We start from the raw sequence: 26,497 nt of genomic DNA on the forward strand, positions 1-26,497 counted from the left end.
GGGTTTAGAACTGAACACGGTCCACCTACAGCAGAGTTGATGTAGTTACTATGTTCCTCCTGCTTTATTTCTGGTAAAGCAAAACAATGATGCTTCAGTACTGAAATTTCTTGCTCTCTGGAGATATACGAGGAGATACTCAGGGAGATATTACTAGAATCAGCTTTTTATGTTCTAAAGATATGAGCAGCTGCTATGAAAAAGCAGATGATTGACATAAGTAACAGTGAATATGGTGATGGAAGAATATCCCTAGCATCAAAGGAAACTCCAAATAGCAAAACATTATTTTCATTGCTAAATGATCTGTCTTTATCAACTCAAAAAGTGGCAGCTTCATCCCAACAAATCTGAAGATCAAAAAAATCTATTGTTTGCCTTCTCAATTCATACAAAGTACAACTGCAGTCTGACACTGCAACCTCACAGCTCTTACTTGATATACCTGAAACCCCTTTTGGGTATGTCTAGGAGGAAAACTGGAAGGAATGTAAAATCCTTGGATGTTGAACTAGTTTCCAATTAGATTGGCTGTCCCCCTTGCCTCCTCCCCATTTGCTCCACAGCTGACATCCCATAACACTTCAACTGAAATTACAAGCTCTAGCATAAACATAAGCTCTTCAGTTCCAGGCATGCCATGTGAGTCTTAAACAGAAGCTGTTGGACAGACAAAGTGGGCTCTGATCTACTATAAGTTACTGTGCCAGCAGCGGAGATGAATCATATATTAAACAGGTCCTGAACCACCAGAAGTCCCAGTTTGGTATGTTATGGAGAACCAGGACCTACATAACTCTGAACTACAGGCCACAGCTCAGTAGAAGCTTCTCACTCCCTGTTGAGTGCTACTGAAAGCTCCAGAAAGAGGCAAGTTTCAGCTACAAGACTTTCACTTGGCTGTATCTGAAAATTGACGAATTGAAAATTGACATCCTGTACACAGTGAATGTTGGTGCTACATTGAAGGGACCACTGGAACTGAGTCTATGATGCATCTGATCTTCATCCTGTTGCCTGGGGATGCACACTAAATGCCACTTGGAGATGTGCACATTTTGATATGCATTTACAACTGTGAAGTGCTAAAGGTTGGGAAATGAATTACAAAGACATAAGCAGTTCCTCCACATCAGCTTTTCCCTCCACTTCTGCAGATTCTTATCTCAGGTTGCATAAAAGAGACATACTTCTTCAAAGACTACTGTGCACCTTCTTTGTACCTTCAGGCAACTAAATATTTCTGAAAACAGCTTCAGGCAATTTCCTTGGCAGAACCTCAGCTTCATGCCCCAAGGTGTTATCCTTTGATGCACTGTTCCTGTCATGCCTCTTCAGACAATAAAGGATTGTCCTTATGGGAATTACCAGCCCCTGAGAACAGACAGGCATGATACAAACCAGGATTTCTGTCACTGAAGGGAGTGCTATCTTACATGTCCATATAAGAACACAACAAACTGCTTTTTACTTTTATTTCAGTTCAATCAAGTTAAAAGACAGCCTTGCTGATTTCACCTGCATGAACACTGGGACCAGAACACTTGAGAAGTTGCCTGAAGTTCACCAGGGACGAAAAGAATGACAGAAATGCTTCCAAAATACAAAACCCAAAGGATCGTTAAACACTGTTAGGACCATCAGTGCTGCCCTGGTTGCCTACTGATCTGATTTTTTTTCCTAACATGAATGCAGTTTTAGTACAAACATTCTCTTGAGACCAGCATTTCTTCAACAAATAGTTCATTATTTTCCCTTCTCCAGTTTAATGCCACTATTCATCTACAAATATAATGTCTTTCAAATCCCATTGAAACCAGATCATCAGTTAGCCAACATTTCAATCATTAGCTTTGGTGGTTTCAGCTTAATGGGCTAATTAAGGAAAATTTAATCAAAACTGAAGATGGAAATGTCACACATCAGTGAGATGGAAAAGAGCCCCACAATCTCATTCCCTTGCCCCCTACACAATTTTTTTTTTCTGCTTGATCCCTGAAATCAGTGAAACAACTCCCACTGACTTTGGTGGAAGGCGATAGTGAAACACCAGAAGCACCTTACTGCAGCAATTTGGTGTAATGCTGGAGGTGACAGAGTCTCACATATATTTTTGCACAAATAGAAACATAGAATAGTTTGGGTTGGAAGAGACCTTAATATCACTGACTTCCAACCCCCTGCCACAGGCAGGGACACCTTCCACTAGACCAGGTTGCTCCAAGCCCTGTCCAACCTGGCCTTGAACACTGCCAGGGATGGGGCAGTCACAGCTTCTCTGGGCAGCCTGTGTCACTGTCTACCACCCTCACAGTGAAGAATTTCTGCCTTATATCTAACCTAAATCTCCCCTGTTTATGTTTGAACCTATTATTCCCCTTGTCCTATCACTACAGTCCCTAATAGAGAGTCCCTCTTGGCATCCTTGTAGGGCCCCTGCAGATACTGGAAGGCTGCTATGAGGTCTCCATCAAAGCAGGGTGTGCTAACTGCACATCTAGGACTTCAAATTGCACCTGTTCAGCACAGATAACTTCTCTTCAGCACTTTGGAAACATATTCACTACAAACACAAATGTTCTGTAGATGATCCACGTTAGTGGATGGCCATGGAAGAGTATTTCTGAAGGTAATTCTATAGAAGCAGCAAACTTACTGCTGGCAAGTCTGTCATGAATTTGTTGCTTAATAAATCTCAGCAACTTCCTTACATGGAATCTAAATCCTCACCAGGTAGGCCTGTGTTTGCAAGCTACATTCTTCACAAGAATGAAATGCAGCTGTGAAAGCTGTGAAAGACTTTAATGGCTTGGCTAGTCAAAAAATCATTACTTGAGGACTGGTGGGAATTACTTCCTATCTGTTTCTTCCTGTGCCCTACTTGACCCCAGGAGCACAGCTAGAAAAAATTTCCTTAGATGTATGACAGTTGGGAAGTACAAGTTACATCCCGCAGGGTTGAGTGTCAGCCGACCTGTGAATGCAGCTCATACAAAGGCCTTTTTGTTTTGCTTTTTAAATCTGTTTGAGGTAGATGGGAAATGCTGTACCAGGTGGACACCTCCCTCCCCCCCACCTCCAATCATCCCTTTGGAGAACATCAGCTCAGCTGTCTGAAGGATGCAAGTTTTAGAGAAATTCAAAAACCTCTCAAGGGTGATTACTGATCAAATTATTCCAGAGTCACAGATAAGAAGTGGTATCAAAGGCATAACAAATAAGCTTTTCTGGGTTTGTTTCTTTAAATTTCTTTGTGAAATTTAAATCCAGATGAACAGTTCCTTAAAAGGTAGGACCACGCATATATTCCAACTCAGAGCTGAGAGAAGTAGGATACATGAAAGCTTCTGGGCTATAATCTTCCCCATTCCTCAGGATCGTTATATTTCAGACCAGTCAGTATTTGAGCTTCATCACATCATCCTGGGTTTTCTGTTCAGTTGGGTCTCTTTGCTTATTTATTTTTTTCTTGCTCCTAACAGAAGACTGGTTTCCCCCCCAAATATCTAGGCTTATTTATACAGGGAAATAATACAGCTAAAAATATGAAAATACATCTACAGTTATGTTAGTATAGCCTCCATGAGGACAAACTGGTTTACTTATGTCACCTATCCTTAGGTCTTCACTGAACAGAAATATTAGCTTTTAGGTGTCATTATATCCTCCTCTAGAGGGAAATAGAAACCATTCCTGAAGACCTCAGCAAGCCAATTTTGTGTAAATTCTGTAGCTCCCTCCCTTCAGTAACAACTCTAAATTCCACCTCAATATTGTCCCTGGCTCATACAGACAGTTCAGGTTTCCATTAACCACTCAGGCAGCTGTCTTCACGCCATTATTTTAGAAAGGCTTATACAATTTCTTTTTTCCTTTTTATCGTAAAGATAGGGATTATTAACCAAGATTGAATGTAATCTCCCCTGTACTCAATCCCTCATGCAGTGACACAATCACAGCGTGCCTGTACGTACAGATCCCATTTCCTAACTTGTAATGTTTTGCCTCTGATGGAACTGATTTCTCTGTCTACCCAAGATAATTATGACTGAACCTGCTTGAGACTGAGGCACTTACGAAATGGAGAAGTTTCAGGTCACTAACCCTTATTTCATTCAGGTTCTCATTAACTTCTCTCTTACAAATGACACATTGTTAGCGTCACTTCACAAAGGAATACTTACTATTTGGGATAAAAGACACAGGTGGAATGAGATTATTTGTAGCAATATAATCATGTTAACTAAACTCACAGTGACAGAATTGCTATGCAGGAAGTTACTTAATAGCTAATAATAAAGGATGAGATTCATAGGTGTTTTAAAGGTGTTATTAAAGGCAACCACGCAGAATAGATACAGGTAAAAAACCTGTCACAGATACTCCGCACACACTGTCACCAAAGCCCCCTTTTTCAGATGAACAGAACAGCCAACAGCAGAGTATTTCAGAAGGAGGACAGTGGCAGACATAGTTAATACTACACAGCAGAAGAGGAGTGATAGGGGCACTCACTTGCTTTTAACAAATGTGGGACCATGTCAAGAGCAACACAGGCTAGGCTTGTAGGATGAGTATAAGAAAAAAGAATAAAGAGATCTGGGTGTAGATGTGACCACTTAATATATACCTGTGCATGGAGCCACGTATCTAGCTTGTATGGAGGGTCTCTGTTCCTTCATAGCAGAATGGGAAGAAAGGTCAGGAATAACAGGAGTCAAACAAGCCTCTGCTTACAAAATGTTGCCAAGAATATTTCTTTTTCTTCCTTCTTGGAAAACATGATGCCCAGAAACTTACTAGTTATTTCCTATTAGAAAGAAAATCTGAAAGGAGCTGTCAGGGAGAGACAGAGCAATGCAAGAAGAAATTACTAGATGAGTTCTTAGCCACAGCTGGTAGGAACACAGCAGAGGGGTACAATTATGAGACGACTACTTTTTACTGCTCTTTTTGCTGCAGCAATGAGCTAGAGAGTCCCCAGCTGCTTTGGCTGCCATTTGGATAGGAGCTGCTGTAGAAGCCAGACAGAACAAAGGATCTCACTCCTGAGGACTGAAAGGGAATCCCACTTTGATAGGCAGATGAAGAACTGATGAGTACCAGCAGTGTAGCTCATAAAAATCCAGCATGACTGGAATAGCTAAAGAAGCCAGATTAAAGAAAGGAAGTACTATCATTTGGACATGAATTTTGACTTGTTGCAAAAGTGTATTACCTTCTGTGGTAACCTAAGTCCTTCTTCATCCACATCTATCCTTCCAGGTAAGTCATATTTTTCTCCTCCAATATGATAAATTCCACAGTTCATGTTCAGGAGAAGATCATCAGCAAGAAAATAATTCTGAAGCTCTCTGAGCACAATGGGACCAAAAGAAAACCTGTTTTTCCTTTCTGGATGTGTTGCCCTGTTAAAAGGACACAGGGGCCAAACTTGCTCACAATGACAAGGCAAATCGTGCTGCTACTTATGAGTGAAAATTTAGTTTCTAGGGATCTCGAGTAAACTCCTCTCATTCCTTCTTCTCCCATCTGGCCACTATTACTTAAGACTGGCTACAAATTTAGACTTTGTAATGCCAAAAAATAACCTTAAGAAGAAACGAAGCCTTTCTAACCAGCAGACACATTTACATTGCTTACATATTTCTATATAATATTCTATCAGAAGACTGTACTGAGGTACAGTAACAGGTTGCTGTTAATATTTCCCATTTTTACCATGTTCCTCTCATAGAAGTTACAGTGAAATCTTTAAAGGAAAGGACAGGTTTAGCAGAGAGTACAGGTCTTTAAAGGCCAGAGACTGGCTGGGCTGGTTCATGTGGAGTCCACTCCCAGGCAACTCCAGCCAGGCTGTAGATGGACCCACAGAACATTTGGTCTACACACTGCTCCAGGTGGCTGGCCTCAGCTTCACCAAGAGCGCAGTTAAATCAAGAGAACTGGGACCTGTGTCTTACAGCATTAACTTTTCAGTGCAGCTTCAGCCTATTAGAACTAATTCTTCTCCACCTTTCACACTGCATAGCAAACAGTAGCTAGGCAAAGCAGTGACAAGCATCAGCCTACAGTAAGCTCCAGAGACTCACTTTGTTACATGTGCTTGTATCTTATCTATGCGCTGTATGTTAACCATACTGTTAAACTAACAAGATGTCTAATTATTAGCTACACAAATCACTCATCTTCAATTACATCAGGGTTCTGTTTGCTCTTGCTGTCACATCCCCATGACTATATAATTACTAAAATTTAAACTCACATTACTTACTACCTAAAAACATATGTATAAAAAAAGCAAACCCAAACTACCAACTACAACAGAGCTTTCAAGACTCCATTTCTTACTTGCATTTCTGTGAAGCTGAAAAAGAACAACCCTCAACAGGCTCATCACTTATAATTGGAAAACAAATAGTAATTTTTCATCAAGTACAACCATTTTACCATAATGGGGTTCTTTACACTACTCTCAACACAAATATTTTAGCACTGCATTAACGTGTAAATTCCAGTAAGTAAGAAGACCAATTCTCTGTGCAGACTATCATCTGCCAAACAAGGCACAGCAAGGATTGTTAGCTCACACTGTGCACATTTAAGTGGAAGGTTAAAATACAGCACCTCTGGAGACTTCGCCTTTTGTCTCTGGTAGGCACAATCCAGCAGTTCAAGGAGCTCTTGCCCCAGAGTGGCTTCTTTAATTGTAGCTGCTTCGATGGCATATCCTTCACCAGCCTTTGCCCATCGTCGCCCACCCACAAAAGACAGAGCATTTGGAATTGGGTTATAGTCTGGTAATCCACACACCACATGAGCTGATTCTCCAGACTGTTTTGACAACACCTTCCACAGAAAGTAAGGATAGCTAACTTTGGGAAGATGTATAAAGCCAGAACTTCAGCCTTTTTTAAGTCCACACAGAAAAGGTGAGACCTCACAAAGGATGAAACTGCAGCTAGATTCTTTGCTACGGATCAAATGGGAGGAAAGGACAATCCTCTCCTCATTTTACTCTTGGAAATTAAGCATGTGTCCAGGGTTGCCCAGGCTACTGCAGTGCTAGAGATCTAACGTCCCTCAGCGCCAATTTTGCTTCTTTGTCATACTTCTCCTTCCTTTCTGTTCCTGCCAATTCACCTGAAATGTTCTAGCTGTGGTTTTCTGCCAAAATATAATTTCCCCCCAACAGCCCAAGGGATATAAAACATTTAAGAAATATCTGTTTCTAAAGATAGAGCTGATCTAATTTCTTGGAAGTCTTCCTAATGATTCTTTGAAGTGTTATAAGCCAAACATGGAAATTATGGCTAAGCAGCTTCTGAACAAGCAAGCTTTTAAGCAGTTTTAAAGCATATTATCTTGTTATTAATAAAACTTTTCATTCAGCTTCCCAATCACAATGGAACATGCTTTAATTTTTGTGGAACTGGTGCACTGGTGTGCTTTATTCAAGAGCTTTACTTCTGTGAGGTGATTTAAACATTCAGCTCCTCCTGTAGGTATATCTGCAATATCATGCTTCTCCTAACACAGACCCTCACAGCTACTGACACAGGAACCGATTAGGAAAAGAGATGTAGCAAGCTTTTAGCAGCACCAGCACTGTGTTCACATCAATTAAATACTTCTTATGGTTCAGCAAAACTGCCATTTATCTCCAAAGTTCATTCACTGCAACCTCCCCAGCACCATTTCAGTGTACACCTCCGCAGAGTTCCCTCCTAATTTATACATCAGTCCATATTTCCTAAGAAGGAGGTTTTGAGATAGTGAAAAAGACACCTGCAGCATTTCCAAGTCTCCCAGGAGATTTCTTCCTACTCAGGAATGACTGGTTTCAACTAAATTAATCTTAAAAAAAATAAACATTAAACAGTACATTTTTTTGTGAATAAATAAGGAGAAAAACTTTGCAAGAGACACCAGGACTTCAAAGATTTTCTTGCTTATGTCTTAAGTTCCAACAAGCTCCCTTCCCTCAGTGAACCCAGCTGGCTTTCTCTGTAAGTAATGGGAATTACGGGTGGCAGCACCTCATACATATAGTCAGCACCATGTTATCAGTTGAATCTATGATTCCACATGAACCACTCCTAGCCTGGCTCCTAAGATCAAAGTATTCTTTGCCTTACTGTGCAACCAGAGAGAATATAAAGGAAAGCAACAGTATGAGTACGGAATAATTCAGGCACAAAACATTTCTCTGGCAACATCAGGAAAGAAATCACATAAATAATAATGGCAGAATATACCATTCTTCAAAGGAAACACAGCTGAAGGGAAAGAAGCAACCAGGTATTTTTACAAATGGTATTTCAACAGTGACTGCACAATAAGCCTAATGCTGGTATTTTTTAAATATTTGAAGTGTACATATTATACATTCAAGACTGAAATATTGACAGTGTCCTTGTTGTATCTGTAGCCTATGTGCATTCTCAAGAGCCAGGAAGATAAAAGACATAATCATATAATATTTGTTCAAGGTTCTTATGAGGTAAACTATCCCTTAATGAAATCCATTATTTCTAGGGCACAAATTTCCAAAAAGACAAAGGTCACCAGTGGTGATGACACAGTTTGTAGATGTGTCTTACAGCCTAAGGGCCAGGGCAGTAGGAGGTGAAGTATGTCTCTGTCTTTGCTATAAACCCCATAAGCCAGAACACACACAAAAAGTAAACCATGAACAAGTGTGTTCCCTTGAAGCTGACTTGTAAGACACAGCTAAAACAACACTCTAAATAAGCATATGTTACCAGATTAAGCATATGCTACCAGATAAATCTTTTATGCTTAAAGCTAGAATACAGTCACAACTGAGAAAGCCCTTTATTAAGCTAAGCCTCCTGCTACAGCTAACACAAAAGTGTTCAGATGCATCCTTGTCTGATTTTGCAGTGAGTTCTCTCATCTCTTTCATCCTCACATCTAGACTCACTGAACACTGGGGACTGTGATACCCAGAAGAAAAATGAAATATGAAGCTCACATCCAATTCTAGCAAACCACATAAGAGGCTCAAACACGCTACATAAATCAGCACATGTGGAGACACAAAAGTTTAAGCACCTTGTTGTAGACTGTCCATTGACTCATTCTGCAAACCAAGACCACCACTCAGGAGTTCTAAAATCGGGTGCTTTGCTCTAACTTAACTACTCAGTTATTCTCATTCCCTACCTCTAACAGAAGATACCTCCCAGGAACAAAGAGCTTCTTCTCCCTAAGGAAACAACTGCCAGGAATGATGCTGGCTATTTTCTTTGACAGGTAGCTAGCAGTGAAAGGACTGATCACCATGAAGGAGAATGATGAAAAGACTCATACCTATCCAGTATATCTGGGAGAGGTAAGATCATCCACTGCCATATTCCCAAACCTTCGCTGTTATCTGAATGCCAGAATGTCCGGCTCTGTTCCTTTCCTGTCTTGTTCTCAACCAGCACCAGTGATATATTTCCCAGCAAGACACCTTGGATGAGCCATGATATTCGTAGCTAGAAGAAAGAGAACATATAAAATTAAACATCACATAAACATTATCCAAAAGTTAATAAAATTCCCAACTCTTCTTTCATTTCTTCTTTTTCTAATCACCAAAAAGTTGGTTCTCTCTCCCTTATCTCATGTAATCCTCTTAGAAAACTCCACAGATGTGGAAGCCTGTAATAATTAGTAAATGCTATTTCATATTGGAGCTACTGGCCTTTCTCTTTGGTAAAGTTGAGTCCAAAACACCTTTCACATATGTGTCTGTAATTTTAAAAGGATAACCTAATACTTCTATCATGTGCAGTATGAAGATCACATTCCCCCCTAAAATGCCACCTAAGAGTTTCAAGTTAAGACTAACAATTTTTTTTTCAGCACTAAACATTTATATTCTGGCAGCAGCAAAACCACAAGGAATAATAGCTGCAATAAGCAGGCACTATTAATAATCACATCCTCATTCTCCAGATACTCTTTTCAAAAATCATCTTTTCCTTACCTCCTTTCAAGTTTCTACAGCCTTTCCAATTAAAGTTCAGTAATAATTAACATTTTTTATCAATTCAAATACCTGAGGGAATTGGTTTCCCTAACATTTTTGTTACATTTAATGTAATTGAGTCCATTTCTATGCATTTATCCCTATATGTAACATTATTTCATGTAGTTTTCTTTTTTTATGACTTTCTCTCCCTCACTGTATGAAAATAAAAACAATCCTTTAGACATCAGGCTAGTGTCAAAATCCATATTATATTAACATAGTCTTCTAATTTTCTTGGGAAGATGACCTAGCTCTTTGTTGATAATGAGCATAAGTAAAATACACATATATATTACATGCAGGAGCTGGGTCTCATCTCAATTAAACAGTAGAGGTAAAGAATCCTGAAGGGACACGTTTGTTAAAAGTACATTAAAATGGACTTTTTTTGGACACAAGAAAGTATTCAACACAGTAGCTAGCATCCATACATGTTAAAAAACAGCCCTCTGTTTTTTAACACTTTAAAGCAAACTCTTCAGTCAGGAGGCTAGGAACTGAATTTACATTTCACACAGGAATGCCTGGTAACAGTATTTACTTTCTTGCTTTGACAGCACAGGCTATTTGTATCCATTTTTCTGGTTCTCTAGATTTTGTTTGCTGTTTCTATCTCATGGTGTAAGTCTGCCCTGGCAGTCAAGACAGATTTAGGCATCAAGAGGACAGAAGTGCTGCTGTTATTCCTAGCTGATGCTTACAACATCCCAGATATCCACTGTAATAATTATCATTACTGACTGTAGGTAAAAAATGTAGTTCAACCCTCTGTCTCCAAAGCCACAAAGACAGCAGTGACTTTGACTACACTGCAAAACTGTCACAGAGACTGAAAAATCTAGATGTGGTGGTTCTCTCTCTCCAGTCCAAAACTCACTGCACTTGCCTGGAGTAATTCCTGGGCCTGTTGCACTGCTAGTGTGTATGACACGAGCATTGATAAGATGTACAAACTGATACGCAAGTATGGGTCCATGAATCCATTTTGTTACATTATGACCAGACATTCAAGACTAATGGGTAAGGTTTTGAGTGGTTCAGCAAACCATCATAGGGGCCTTCCAAAGCATAGCACTTCTGGTGACAAGCCACTGCTCAGGTCTGACTACCAGCTCACTTTCATCTTTGGAAAAGCACTTACAGAGTCCCATGTCCATTTCTATAATGACAGTGGAAACCATGGGATGAATTGAGGATTTTCACCTTACAGACACCAGAAAGAAAAAGCAGAGTCAAGCAGGACTGCAAAGAACTGCTTCAGATACAACACACCGATGGCTGGAGAAGCAGCTGAGGAGGCCCGAGTTTACGCCTACAAGTTCACCAGAACCAACACTGGTGGAAAAGGCTGCTGACAAATATTTATGGTGTAGGAGGCTGATGCCTTCAAACTTGCTACCTACATGGCTACTCCTAACTCTTAGTGCATGCACAGTCTTAATGACAGGTGACAATGAAGATGAAAGAACTTGTTGGGCATTTTATATTTCAAGTGCCTATGAAGTGAGGCTATTGAAATCACAGTGAAAATTGCTCTCCCCTAAACAATACTGCAATACCTTTCAGACCCACTTAAGTAATTTCCCTTGAGAAAACTGATCAGGACTAAAGTTTGTTGGGATTTTTAAATAACTTTGCAATAACAGCGGACATTTAAAGCACTCTATGGCAGGGAAAGCAACTCTTCTTACTTGGAGTCTACATGCGAAGCACTTTTAGAACCCTAATGCCAATTCTACTATAACACACTAAGTGAAATTTCTAATACAGGTTAAGTTGGACCAACTTTACTGTGCCCTTCTGACTGTTCAAAATTTGAGAGGTAAAGCCCTGAAGCTCCTACCACACAGGAGCTTTCAGATCTCTTCTCTTCTGGAAAAGTGCCAGACTGCAAGAGGCAATATCTACATGGTCAGAAGTGAGAAAAGAGTGAGACTTTGACAGTTATTAATGTAACACCAGAGCAAAAGCTGAAGCAATTGATAAATTGGAATGGATGCCTTTGCACACATGTCAGCTGTTCAAAGGAAAAAAGTAGCTGGCATTAGATGTGGAGATCAGCTCATTGGCAAAGTGCAACATGCATACTCTAATGAACTGGCTCTGAGTGAATCGACTGGCACTGTGTCCAAATGGGCATTTTTGGCTGTGATTTCCAGGGTTTCTAAGCTTCACAGCAGGGCAGTTCAGGCCTTTTCACACCTGCTGAAGTGAACCACAGCAGATGATGGGCTGGATACCATAGTAGAGACATCTGAATGTGGCTGGCATTCATTTCTACACAATACAGCATCAATGATGGCAGATGGTACTACATACACGATGCCTCCTTTAAGCAGTGCAGTGGCACATTTGGAAAAAACTGAATGTGGGCTGTTGGTGGCATACCCCTAACATTATGTATCAAACATCTCTGTTAAATCAGCAGCAAAATATTCAGAAGCTAGAAACATCACTGAGAAATTAATTAAGCACTGGAGGTAGGCACTGGCTCAACAGCACCTTGCTTTCTGGCTTTAGAACCCATCAGAGCTGGTGATTAGCTCTTCAGATGCACTGACTCAGTAAATGAAACACTCTAATCTGATTTGGGGAAAATTGAAAGGAGGGATTGCCCGTGGTAAATACACAACATATTGAGGCAAACCTCGGGTCAGATGTCCACATGCACTGTACTGCAAACACCACCTTAGCCTCTGAGTTTCTCCTTAGCCACTGAGTTTATGGAATTTCTGGACTAACGAACAGGAGAGTCAATCCAAAAAGAACAAAAACCTAATCCTTATGAGTATAAACAGGGTTTTGCAGTTTAACAGAGAGGTGAAGATGAACAAAGATGGTAGATTTTCCAGCACAAACTGCATAATTCCAAGACCACCTGATAATTGAGACTTGGTTGTGTTTTTTTTGTCCCTATGTAAAAAAGAAATAAAATACAAAAAAACTTCTGGCTGACTTTTGGCTTACACCTGTTAATCTAACTTAATGACTAGAAGCATTCCAGTATGAACTAGTGTCTAGATGTCTGACTGAGGACCAGTGACACACATAAATAACAACATTCTTCAGTGGTGCTCCAGAGAGCTGCTGTTTCTTTTTCCTCCTTTTCTAAGTGGCAATGCCCCTGACTATTAACATTATGATCCTATCTGGCAGGAAACACTGGTTGTCCATTCTCAGCAGAAGTACCTAAAGAAAGGGGGAACAATGAAAATACTCCAGCGCTTGGAGTAAGATATTTTAACGGAGAAGAGCCAACAGGCATCTGCTCCCATGGAACTGTAGAAGTTGGAGCCCACTGGTGGCTATCTTGCTGCTCACACCCAACTCTGCAGCACAGGCTTACATCTTCTGAGAGAGCATATTACTTGGCATTCCTGCCCAAAATCATTGTTTCCTGCCTATAATACTCAAAGGAATTGCTCAAAATTTTCCTCACCCAGAGAACAGTGGAAGCTGTTTTCAGATGGGAATGCACTGACCTGGTAAATGTGACTCAAGCATTAAAGAAGCTTGGAAAACACCTCATGATAGCACAGAAACTGAAGCCACAAGTTGGAATACGGTTTACACAGAATTAGACAACAGCTGCAAAAACCTTTGCCAAGTCTCTCAGTTTTGTACATGAACAACATTTGAAGCATGAAGTTTATCACATTGGCAATACTGTTTATCTTACTAGAAATGAGAAACGGTTTCACAAAACAGTATACAAAAAGACATCTATTAAACCCTCTCAGCAATTTAGACTTGGACTCTTATTCATAAGAAAGATGACAAAAAGGTCTTGTACCTGGTCTTTGGCCAGATCACCCACTGCATATGATCAATCTCTCTTGCAGAATCACAGCAGCATAGAATGCTTAGAGGTGGAAGGGACCTTAAAGCTCACCCAGTTCCAACCCCCTGCCATGGGCAGGGACACCTTCCACTAGACCAGGTTACTCCAAGCCCCATCCAACCTGGCCTTGAACACTGCCAGGGATGGGGCAGCCACAGCTTCTCTGGGCAACCTGTGCCAGTGCCTCAGCACCCTCACAGGGAAGAATTTCTTCCTGATGTCTAATCTAAATCTCCTCTCTGTCATTTTAAAGCCATTCGCCATTGTCCTGTCCCTACAGGCCCTTGTCAAAAGCTCCTCTCAACTTCTCTTGTAGTCCCTTTTAGGTGTTGGAAGACTGTTCTAAGATCTCCCTTGAACCTTCTCTTCTCCAGGCTGAACAAGCCCAGCTCTCTCAGCCTGCTGCGAGAGGTGAGCTTATTTAGCCTGAAGCGGCTGCTGGCACTTCAGTACACTTGGAGTCTGCTGACACTTCTGCTTTTTCTCAGGAGTTGGATGTACAAGCAAAAACTCCATGTAAATACTAAAATGATAATTAAGTCATCTGATCACAGAGCTTTAAAATACCCAGGCAGGCAAGAGAAGCTTGTGTTTTGTACGAACAGTTTCTCATGCTATTTATTCTCACTTTATTTCTTACTTATTATAAAATCAAGAACCTAATAAAAGCACCTTCATTTCAGGAAACAAACAAACATGTAGGCACGGCTACAGATTGGGCAAAGAAGAGATTCAGAGCGGCCCTGCGGAGAAGGACTTGGGGGTGCTGGTCAATAAGAAAATGAACATGGCTGGCAGTGTGCGCTCGCAGCCCAGAAAGCCAACCGTATCCTGGGCTGCATCAAAAGGAGCGTGACCAGCAGGTCGAAGGAGGTGATCCTGCCCCTCTACTCTGCTCTTGTGAGACCTCACCTGGAGTATTGTGTGCAGTTCTGGTGTCCTCAACATAAAAAGGACATGGAACTGCTGGAACAAGTCCAGAGGAGGGCCACGAGGTTGATCAGGGGACTGGAGCACCTCCCGTATGAAGATAGGTTGAGGAAGTTGGGGCTGTTCAGCCTGGAGAAGAGAAGGCTGCGTGGGGACCTCATAGCAGCCTTCCAGTATCTGGTGGGGGCCTATAGGGATGCTGGGGAGGGTCTCTTCATCAGGGATTGTAGTGACAGGACAAGGGGTAACAGGTTAAAACTTAAACAGGGGAAGTTTAGATTGGACATAAGGAGGAAATTCTTTCCTGTGAGGGTGGTGAGGCACTGGAATGGGTTGCCCAGGGAGGTTGTGAGTGCTCCATCCCTGGCAGTGTTCAAGGCCAGGTTGGATGAAGCCTTGTGTGGGATGGTTTAGTGTGAGGTGTCCCTGCCTATGGCAGGGGGGTTGGAACTAGATGATCTTGAGGTCCTTTCCAACCCTAACTATTCTATGATTCTATGAAAATAAAGACAACAACAAAAGAGAAAGAGTTCCTAATTTTGCTGCCAGAATACTGTGGAGTGACAAGGCCTTCCAGAAATTTCAGCTATTATAGATCCTCTAAGCCAATGACACAGAAGCAAAGTGGCAAAGGAAACAAGATAAAAGCCCAATAAGAGTGAATAAACTACAGATTTTAAAAACAACACTTTAAAACATGATGCTATCAACATTCTGCAAAATACAGCACATGAAAGGTTGTGTTAGAGGTGGATCTATGTTCCAGTTTTCATACTCGGAGATGTTCTGAGTCAATGTTATTACCATGTACCTTTCTAAGTTATTTAAAACTGAAGGAAGAGAGGAGAGAGACACACTCTGCAGGTGTCAGCATGGAGCCCAGAATGCACTCAAGGAATGATTTATATTATTGATTTACATGCATTAAAATAACACAACACCCTTGCATAGAAGAGAGGAGTGAATTAATAACCACAGAGGATGAAAACATCTTTACATCTATAAACCCAAAAGAGAGGGCAAGCTTCAACTATGCTCTTTTACATCGACATATTTATTTTCTAGAGAGTGTGTTTACATTCAGAAAGTAATTTCAGGCCTAAAAGAAGCCAGGCTCAGTTCATTGCTTACTTATACAACATAATGGTGCCTTTCAGGAAATAGCCAGTTGAAATGTCAAAACAGCATCAAAAAAGATTTTCATTATTTTAAACATGTCCAAAGCACAAAGCCCTGTTACTTTCACAGAGATCTGTTCTCACTGGTTTTCAGCACATCTATACCTTTTAAAATGTTTGACCCAGAATCTAACGTAAAATTGAAATAATCTGGTTCCCAATCACAATGTAGTCCTTCTTGCAAAGTCACATTCTTCTGTAGAGATGTGATAACATTTAAGGCTAATTCCAAATTCACTACCATCCAGGCAACACCGCTCTGTTGTCATTCTCCTCTATTATAGCCTACATAAAAATTGCTTGCATGGCTTTCACTTCTCAGATACGGCATGAAGGTCTATCACAGATTCTCTTGAGCTGAGCAAACCATAGCCTTTCTAAAAACCAGTGTCCAGACTGCTGTTTCTGCAATGACTTCCAAACAGAAGTCATAGTCATAATCCACCACAAACCAAAATCTCGCAGGATAGATACAACTACTGCTGCCCAAGCGGTACACATGGTACCAAGCACTCACAATAGTCCTGGACCTGGCCTTACATCTTTTTATGACACAAGCCTGAACATTTCTGGGGAGACACAAGTATGACTCTTATGACCTACAGGCACCACAGCATCCCTTAAAGCCTGAGGATGCAGACAGCAGGGAGCATCTCCGAAAAACAGAATGAAAAGCAAGTCCATGTACCTGACTCTGCACTTTAAAGCAACAGTGCTGGGACTGAGACAGCATAGCCTTGTTATCCAGACAGGGGGGACCGGAATTGAGTCTCCAGTTTCTGCATGAAAACAAGCGCTCCCTGCCCACCTGCAACACTTGTGTCAGCTCTCTTGACATCTTTGCAAAGAACTGAGAAGTAAGTGCCCATTCTAGTCTGGAAACTGGGCACACCCAGGGGCTCTCAACTGCAGCAGAGAAATTTAGTTTTGCATAGGTGGTGTCTGAGATGACAGCACTTTAACTGCTATGTGATTTCCCAGATTCCGGGAAATAGCAGCACAACTACTACTGATACACATATGAATTTCTTCTTCAAAATGAGGAAATGTCTAACCACCCCATGATCTTCTGCCCTGTTGGCCTTGTGTAGGCCAACTGATTCTGATTCAGAGTGTGAAGAGAAGGGGTGAATAATGCTGTGCTGTCCAAGCTCTATAAATTCTGCCTTTAAATCAGGCCACTGGATTAATTCTTCACACTTTGTGCATTCCTATGCTCAGTTACACTTACTTTGTTTCCAGTGATCTTTTACATACAGGTTTAAAGATTTTCGCTCTTGATTACTGTGATTCAGTTCAGTTCCTGAAGCATTTCCTGAGCGTTTTATTGCATCTCCCTTTTCTGGCTACTTCAGGGTAATGGAGCATCTCTTCATAGACTCTGTGTACCACTTCCTGCTTTCCCTCAAGATTTACTGAAAGTGCCACATTTTCCCTCTTTCATTCTAGTTGGGTTTTAAACGCAGAGTTAATAGGGTCAGAAGGCAGAAGACTCTACTGAACGTGCAACATGAAAAAGGTAACAAAGACTGTCTGGACTGCAAACAAAAGAGATTCTTTGAAGCCAGAATACTTCAGCCAAGATTTAATAAAACAACAAAAAGAAAGAGAAAAACTAACTGAACCAAGAACAAAGGGCAGCATCACAAACCAACCACTCTGACCTGCCAAAAGCACTGAAGAACAAAGAAAATGAAAATATAAAGCTGCTCAAAACAAACACGAGCAAAACGCAAGACAAAACTATACACAAAGTGCAAGGCCAATCCCAAATGTGTGGAGAAGAACAGGCTGTGCTTAGGATGATATCTCCTGCATGCATTTTTACCCTCTTATCTTTTGGTGCATGTGGGGCAGCACACAGTATGTCAGGCTGATTTTTCCCTCAGCTAATGAGAAGCCTCCTGCAGGGCATGGGAAACATGAGGGGAACACAGCCTGGAAGGCAGCCCAGCATGCTCCAGGTGACCACCTCAAGCTCCACAAGAAGGACAGTTGCACGTGTCCTGCACTCAGTGGTAATCCATATGCCAAAGATCACCCAGGCTCTGAAGTGTCCAAGTGCCCACAGCAGTCCTGCTGCGCACAGCTGCCCAGAAGTCAGAAGGTTTGGTGTTTGGCCAGAACACCCCACGAGTTGCCAGGGTGTTAGCAGTCATTTTCTCAGACTGTCCAGTTGTCTCTTGCCAGTCTATCACAGTGGAAGATTAAACAGCGAGGCTGAAGGAGAAAAAACGAGCTTGAAGCATTAGCAAACTCTGTGTCTGGCACCCACTGTGGACTGCTTGACTGCTACCTTATCAGCATTTGAGTCCTGGTTTCATGGACATTCTGTGCAAAAACCAGAATCCTCCAGCTTGGTAAACAGCACTGCAGCAGTTAATGCTCCTGACGCTCAGGTTGAAGTGATCGATTCCTATGAACACCTCAGGCTAAAACGCAGGGCATCAGCATTTGCTATGGTAGATGTAACTGTCAAATATGCGTGGATAAAAGTGCATTAAGAAAAAAGGGAATAAACAGTAGCTTCAGCAAACAGTGGGTCTAGTAGTGCCCCAGAGCTTCCATGTAGCAGGGAAATAGGAGAGTAAAGATGAACAAACTGGGGACATCTGCTAGCCTGCTTGTCACTCTCAGGGCTTGCAGTGTATGGCCTGTGACAGTCCTATGCACAGAGCATCCAAACTCAGGTGTGGAGTTCAGCTGAGCTTGGCATGTTGCTACTGGGGCAAACATGGCACACAAGGAAGAGGAAGGATGTCAAACGACAGGCTTAAGGACAGCCTTTATGATAATACATATTGGCACAAGATGTGAATCTAGATCTCCCTGGGGTATTGGAACCAGCTGAGAAAGCCACTATGTAAGTGAACACACAGGAAGACCAAGCAGATATACTAAGAATCATGTGAGCTCCATCAAATACAAGAGGGAGGGCAGGTTAATGGCTTGCTCTGATTACGGAAGAATAAATGTGTCTAATTTGCACACTCTTGCTGAGATCCCTTTGCCACATGAATCATGAGTTTTGTCAGTGGGATTTCAGGTGCCAGAGAATCTGTCCTGGTTATGACACACCAGGTGGAGCTGTCAGCAGCAACAGGTAGAAGAAAACTCATTTTTTAGTGCCTGAACTTGAGCCAGTTCAGTCAGGAAATGATTGAGGATGAATAAATAGAGAACAGCATTATGGTATTTTCACAACCTCTTTTCTGACTGTAATTTCAATGTAAGGAAGTTTGTTGGCACCTATTGAAGGAATAAGTGCGTAGGGGGGAATATTTCCTTTCTCCTCTTGTTGTGCTGAAAAGTGGAATTAAATTATTCTGCTCACAGACAGATTGTTCCAGTAAAATAGAATTTGAAGCCACAAGGGGCTCACTGAGAAGAGAAGCTTTTACACTATATGAAAAGGCAAGAGACAAAACCCTTGCCAAACTCCTTCACTCTTTATTACCGACAGCTGCAATGCTGGATGCGTCCGGATGCCTTTTAAATGCCAAGGGGAGTGACGGAGGTGGGATGGCATGTGAGCAGATGAAATACATGGCAGCTTCTCCCCCGACGGCAAGTTTAATTATTTGCAATGTTGTATACACAAGAAAAAAAATATACACATATTGGGGAATCATTCACTGATTCCTGTGGCAGGTGGATTATGAAAAACACTTGCTCTTGCTGGTCTGTGGCAGAACAAGGTCTTAAAATATTCAGAACCTGCATATACCTTTGTCACAGAGGGGAAGAAAAACAAGGTAGAATGCATTTCCTAGAGAATGAGGACACGAATATATCAAGAGAACAAAACCAGATGTGCTTTGCTATATGAACCCAGATGTACATCAGAGGTGAATCAAACCAAATTTTAAGCCGAAGAAACATCGTCTTTACATACTCTCATTCCAAAGGATTTTCTAACACATCTGTTCTCGTCCTTTCTGGATTTTAAGATCACTGGAACAGAGAGAATCCGATTCTTTTGTCTGTTCAGTACTCAACCAGCAAACAACAAACTGTGCTTTGTTAGGATTGATTTTCCCAAATCCCTTTGGCTCCAGGATCCGAGAGCATATGTGACATTTCAGGCTGACCATTCAAGATGTGAAATGCTCAAAGTCACCAGCCATGGTTCAAAGTCGTAAGCCATAAATAAATCCTATCAGTGATAATAGAATCTGTGAAGCTATAGCCTGGAGTAAAAAGATGCAGACAGGTCATCTTTCTGTAAGCTGTGGTTTAAGGGTTAAGTACAACTGACTCAGAAATGACAATCATGTGCAGGGTTGCCTGGCAAGCCATGATGTATGTGCTTCAATTGATGTTTCATGATTGTCAATAGCTTTTCTATGAACCTGATTCCATTCTACATGAATTTATCTCTGTTGCTGCTAACTTCAGCACTCTTCTGAACAAGGCCTAGCTGAGGATTGCTAGGTTTGAAGTACAGCATGATGAAGACCTGCCAGCATAAATTCCAGCTGTGCTAGAGAAGGCACGCACCATATTTCCTGAGCAGCTCAGGGGCAGTCCTGAAGCCTATTCTTTCTTAGATCTTGCAAATACAATGCTTGTTGATGCAGCCAGCGTCTTCGTGTTTATTTAACGCTGGCTGCCTTACCCTTACGGCATATACACCTAATTATGAAGATTGCAATACATCATGTGAGGCCATACAATAAGAACAAGATATGTCAAGCTCTTCAGAGCACATTTTTGTGGCATTTCGAGCAGATAATCCTATCTTTCCCTTGCACACAAGGACATTAAATAAGCATATTTTATAGACAATCCATCGGAAAGCAGTTCCTGTTCTACTGACCTAGTGCCTATATTTGAAAACCAGAGTCAAACACACATAAAAGATATGTGAATTGCAAAAGAAAAGGAAATATCACAACTTGCCTCACAGGGGGAGTTCCTCAAAGGAGCTGGAAATGCAGTGCTGGTCATGACAGTGTTTGCTACTGCTGGTGCTCTGCTGGTGTTAAGGAGGAGTGCACAACCTGGATAAAAGAACAGGAAGAATGTCAAACTGCAGCACTCACTTTTTGGTTTCAGAGTTTGCAAAACCTCTCCAGAACCCATGTTACCTGGCTCCCACCTACAGCAAAATGCCAGAGAGCAGAGACTTTTTCAATATGTTAGGGATGCTGCTTCACCTACCCAACAAATACACTCAGGAAACATGTTTACTTTCCCCCTACAGCTATCTTCTGTTGCTTCATGACTTCAGGTTCATCCTCCTTGCAAGACTAAATAACAAAATGTTTATTTTATGAACAAAAGGTAACCTGGAAGAGAATATTTATTTTTGCCAAAACCAAAACAAAATACAGCTATGGCAAAACACCACCAGAGTAGCATTAGTGCAGCTGCATTAAAGGAGCCTCTTTGCTTCTTTAATCATTTGTTGTAAAAAGAGAACCAAAGGCAGTAGTAACACTAAGGTTTTTCCTTGGCAGCTTCACATGAGCTGCAGCACTGCTGCAGCTTGCTCTCCAGCTTAGGAGGGTAGCACTACTTAGAGCCCATTTGGGCTTTCATTGAAATTGCTTCTACAGCATAGACAAATCATAAATGAGCAGCACTTGCCAGCTCCCCACATTATCCTCTTTGTGTCTCTTTGCCTTTGTGTTTGCCTATGCTCCCATCACTCTGTGGTCTGTAATACTGTGGACTAAACCACCAGATGGCCTAGATCAGATTAACTGCACTGTAGCCTATACTAGCTCACACAACAGCAGAGAATCTTGCTCTTCATGTTTAACTCTGGATCTAACTTGCTAAAGTAATGTTGGGATTATACACCATTACTGTTATTATTGTATCCCTTTAGATGCTTCTGTGCCCCGGCAGTAAACGCCTTCAATGATTTACAATACTGCAGTGGGAAAAAGTTTATCCTAGCAGGTAGCCCATTTGCCAAAACTCAACCAGAAATAGTTCAGTGCCTGAAGTATAAACCTTCAATGGCTTGTACAAGAAGGATTAGAAATGAACTACTGGGATTGGGTAGGGTGACTAGTATACAGTATTCATACACAGAAGTGGAATTCAATGGACCATGGAGCAAAGAGAAAGAAAATTAGGATGTGAGAGGGTAAAAAGGAGTAGTACAGAGAAACAGAGGAAATAAATGAGAAAATCGGAAAGAAAAAAAGCAGATCAGGATGGAGGAGGATCATGCAGATGAACACTTGGTGTGAAGGTGCTTAGGAGGGGTCAAGATTCATATCTAGTGTCAGTTGTGGAGACCTGAGGTAGCATTCTGTACTCTCAATAAAGGAAGTGAGCAGGATAGTCTTTTGCTCAAAGCACTTACAGTAGAAAGGTGGCTTTTGTACTGAAGGAAAACGGTTGTGCTCTGGGCTTCCAATCCGCCACGGAGAAGGATGTGACACAGAGGAGCCTTGCATCCAGCCACAGTCCCCTTCTTCAAATGAACAGTAAAAGCCAGAGGGAAGCTTTTCTGCAAATGGAACAGAGAGACAGACACACACACTAGAACAACACAGGTGAGCTGAGGAGGAGACTCCTGGGCACACAGAGAAGCTGCACTGACTATTCTGACCCAGTTTGCCCAGGGCATGTGGGCACCTCCACAGCTACTCAGTCCTTTCATGTGGAATCATGCCCATGCCTGACCATGAAGAAGGTGGTGGCAAGGAAAACAGCCCCCAAACTGTGACTGACTCCCCCCACACTTTGACAAGCCCAAGTGAGAGGACATCTCAGTGTACACTGTAGGATCTCCTAAGTACCTGGCCTCTACAGCTCCACAGGTATGAACCCACTCCAGGTTACATCTTGGAGATGATTTCTTAACCACTGCTTCTCCAGCCTCACAGAAGGAAATCTGGGAAAGAGGTAAGTTCCTAACATGATTCCCCTTCCTTACAGTCTAGGTCTTGAGTCAGCCCAGCGAAGCAATGTGATCTCTCCGAGAGCATTGATGCAATCTCAGGTAAAGCACTGAGTCCTTTTGTGCCTCAGTCTTTGCACCTGAGGATCTGTTTGGTGAGATAAATGCATGAAAAAAAAGGATACTTTATTTTAAGCCATATTTTCAGGCTTTGAAGCCCACTCATTCTGTCACTGGCTTAAGATTTCAGGCAAGTTTCCAGCTCAAAACAATAAAGATACACTAGCTTTTTGCCTTTAAATTAACTGGTTTTAAAGGAACAGTCATCTCATTCAAAGTAGAAGGTAACTTTATGCCTTCCATCGCCTTACCTACCTACATTGCAAATTCTTCTTACAAAGGGTGCAAAGTACTGTTCCCTTTGCCCTGCACCATACACTTATATTGCCATATGTGGACATCATCTGCTGGCCAAGAATCACCCACTTCCTTCAAAGCTCATAAAATACTTTTTCCCATCAATCTCAATAAACCCTCACTGCCTCCTCCCTAATATCTTCTGTTGTCTAGTTCCACCTTCGCATTTCTCTTCTTCAACATGAGGCCAGATTCTATACTTATTAAGTACACTGTAAAATGCCATGTAAGATCACTACCACTATAACATGATTTTCACTTCTGGTGAATCACTAATGATCCTTACTACATATTCTGCACCCACGGTGCAGCTGAGAACTCTGCCAGGTAATAAAAGGGAACAAACTGGGTTTTATGGGATAAGAGGTAGAGCACAAAGCTAGCCTGGGTAAAAAAGATGTCCCTTTTAACATAGTTAACATTAGGCATTAGAGATACCAGAACAGAAGTAGAGCAAAGTCACCAGTCATTATATACCCTGCTATACAGACTAACCAGTCCTTGGGGCTGGCAATACAAAGCCCCTGAAAACACTTGCTCAGTGGAGTTGGTCCTTCTTCCAGTAAACTAGAAAAACTCCTGTGGTGAACAGATGTAGCAACAAACATAATGATGATATTCTTGACTTCTCACTGCTTTTACACCACTGTGTACTCAACTCTGTACTAAAACCAGTTTAGCCTTTACACCATATTTGGTTTTTTCCTTTCATGTTCCCCTGAACTTCTAAATCTATCTTTGGTCTTTTTGTGTGGGTTTTTCTTGGTTGTTTGTTTTTTTGTTTGTTTGTTTTTTGGTGGTTTGTTGTTTTGTGTTTGTTTTTTTTTTTTTTTAAAGAAAGGAAAATGATACAAGGAATATATTTAAAATTGTAAGATTAAAAATAAATTTCATATGTGAACACATTATGAAACTCCATAGCCAGGAAATCAGTTTTTTCTTTCAACCAGTTGTTAAATTTAGAGTTAAAATGTCTTCATTTACAAAATGTAGGATAGACTACAAACTCCTAAAGCGAGAGAATGTGCCCATCAGATGATATTGGCAATTTCACTAGCTTCTCTGTGAGAAGAGGATGGTCCTGAACTCAGATTTTGCTGTGATTAAGAAATTTTCCCTCTGAAATCTTCTATCTATATAGAGAATTTATATATATAAATTTATAGCTGTTAAGACATTGAGGCAACAGTATTCAAACTCCAGATAATTCAGAAAATTTAAATACCTTCAGAACTCACTGGCTGAGTTTCCAGATCAATTAAATACCTGCTCGCAGAGCTCAGCTTTGACTCACACACCTCAAAAGGCAATTCACTGTCAGTGACACATGCATGTGCTCCTTAGTATACCCTGAGAAGACACATCCCAACTGCAGCATTTAGACCAGCAATACTTAATTTTCTAGGAGCCTGAATCACAAGTGACTTCACAGAGGAAACTGAAACAAATCTTGTATCTGTGGCTTTTTAGTAGGGCCAAATCTGAACCTGGAACCTGACATGGAGGCGAGAACCATGCTTCACTGTTATTTTCTGCAAGCATGCAAATTTGCTACGAAAAGATCAAAACCTGGACTGGAGTTATGGCTTTTTCAACTTTTTCCTTTTAAAAATCTCTCAACTCATTCAGCCTGGGCTTTAAATGCGAAGCTGTTAAGCAGAGAGTTGCTTCCTTGTGTTTTACCTTTCAACAGAACTTGATTATATTTCATTGCGCAGCCAGAGGCTGGGATCCAAAGAAAATGACAAATTAGAATGTGTCCTGAATTCCTACTGAAACAGCTTGGCTCGGTGTCCAACTGAATTAATTTCATGGCCATACGCTGTCTAGGATGATGTAAACAATTCAGAGCAGCAGTAGGAGTCATATAAGTAGCAGTCCCTGCCTGGAGAGCAGAAGTTCACTGCTGATGAACAAGTAAGGGCATAAATAAGCTATTACTTCCCCAGAAAATTTCCTTCCCCTTCCACAAATAATTTTTTTATGGGTTTTCAGATGTCTTGTGCACTGGATGCATTTTCTTTGCTGCTCTTTCTCACTTTGAATACATACAGCACCTTCCACAAAGACCTCTTTGGCCAGCACTTCTCTGTTGACATGCGCTTCTCAATTTTCTGCATATTTATAATTCATACATCAGTGCAGACATGAAGCTGATCAGGGAAAGCTAAGTGACTTTATTGCAAAATCAAGTAAATGAGGGAGCAGGAGTTACATCTATTGAAACCTGCCATGTTAGATATTAGCATTAGTGACAGAAACCTTAAAAGATTTAGACTTTAGTAAGATTAAGATGCAGTTTGTGGATATAGGGTGGAGGACAGAGTCATCCAGTGAGACTAGAGCACTGTGAGAACATGAGAGTCTCTGCTTTTGAGTGATGAATTAGAGAAAACCTGTAGGGTGTTAAACTTGTTCCTAAGTAAATATTTTCAAGCCTTCAGAATGAATTACCTTTTAAACAACACCTAAGTAAGTTCATTTTTTTTCCTCATCTCAGATTTTTCATCCATTAATAGCAAGAAAAATTAGCAACTAACTGGAATAATTTATAAAGTAGATGGAGCAGGTTCTTGATTCAAAACTAGGTGTAAATGAACCAGCTACTACAGTTTAAACTTTTGGGTGAGACTACAGACCGATATGATAAAGGACAAAAGCATAAAAGACTACTCTGGTATGTTTGGACCTATACCAAATTTTGGATGAAATCTCAGCAACCAAATAGATCAGCTACTCGAACAATTCAAAAGAGCACATGAACCTTAAACATGAGTTTGTTTCAATGGCTGCCTCCATACTACCAGTTGGTCAGCTAAATTCTACCAGAAATGAAGCATAAGAAGGCAAAATACTTTTCAACAGTCAACAAAGAGTTATCCTTTACTGCCAGAAGGCTTTGCTGAGTTCAGAACTGCCAGAGATTAGAATTTGTTGCTACAAGTACAGTTGTTGATCAAGAAAGAAGCAAAAGGACTAGTGTATGCAAGATAGGAACCTTAAGAGAGCAGAAAACAGAAACAGGTTGCTACTTCATCAGGGAGACTCTGCTGGGCTGTATCTCTCAATAAGATATAAATTAATCCAGTGGTTTCTTCATGCATTTTTGCCCGGAAAGTAAACTGGCCCCTGTAGAATTAATTATCTATGCTTTTTTGGTCACTTGCTCACATTATCACAAATGCAAACTTTATGGGTTCCTATTCTAGCTGTCATCTGGTCTT

General features: G+C 41.1%; 1 protein-coding gene across 7 annotated transcripts in view; it reads right to left on the reverse strand.

The window, feature by feature from the left end:
- Positions 1–26,497, reverse strand: part of ALK (ALK receptor tyrosine kinase) — a 317,234-nt gene that overhangs the window by 50,396 nt on the left and 240,341 nt on the right. For 6 of the 7 annotated variants that reach the window (XR_010612843.1, XR_010612847.1, XR_010612844.1 and 3 more), the window contains 3 exons: positions 22,317–22,463; positions 20,897–20,997; positions 9,337–9,506 (listed from right to left, as the gene is read on the reverse strand). Coding sequence is in view for 1 of the 7 variants with exons in the window: in XM_065679710.1 (XP_065535782.1) it covers positions 9,337–9,506; positions 20,897–20,997; positions 22,317–22,463 (418 nt within the window). In the remaining 6 variants the exon portion in view is untranslated. The remainder of the gene's footprint in view (positions 1–9,336; positions 9,507–20,896; positions 20,998–22,316; positions 22,464–26,497) is intronic. The other variant, XR_010612848.1, reaches the window with a different exon arrangement.

The sequence above is a fragment of the Lathamus discolor genome, chromosome 5 (assembly GCF_037157495.1).
Source record: "Lathamus discolor isolate bLatDis1 chromosome 5, bLatDis1.hap1, whole genome shotgun sequence".
Classification (NCBI taxonomy): domain Eukaryota; kingdom Metazoa; phylum Chordata; class Aves; order Psittaciformes; family Psittacidae; genus Lathamus; species Lathamus discolor.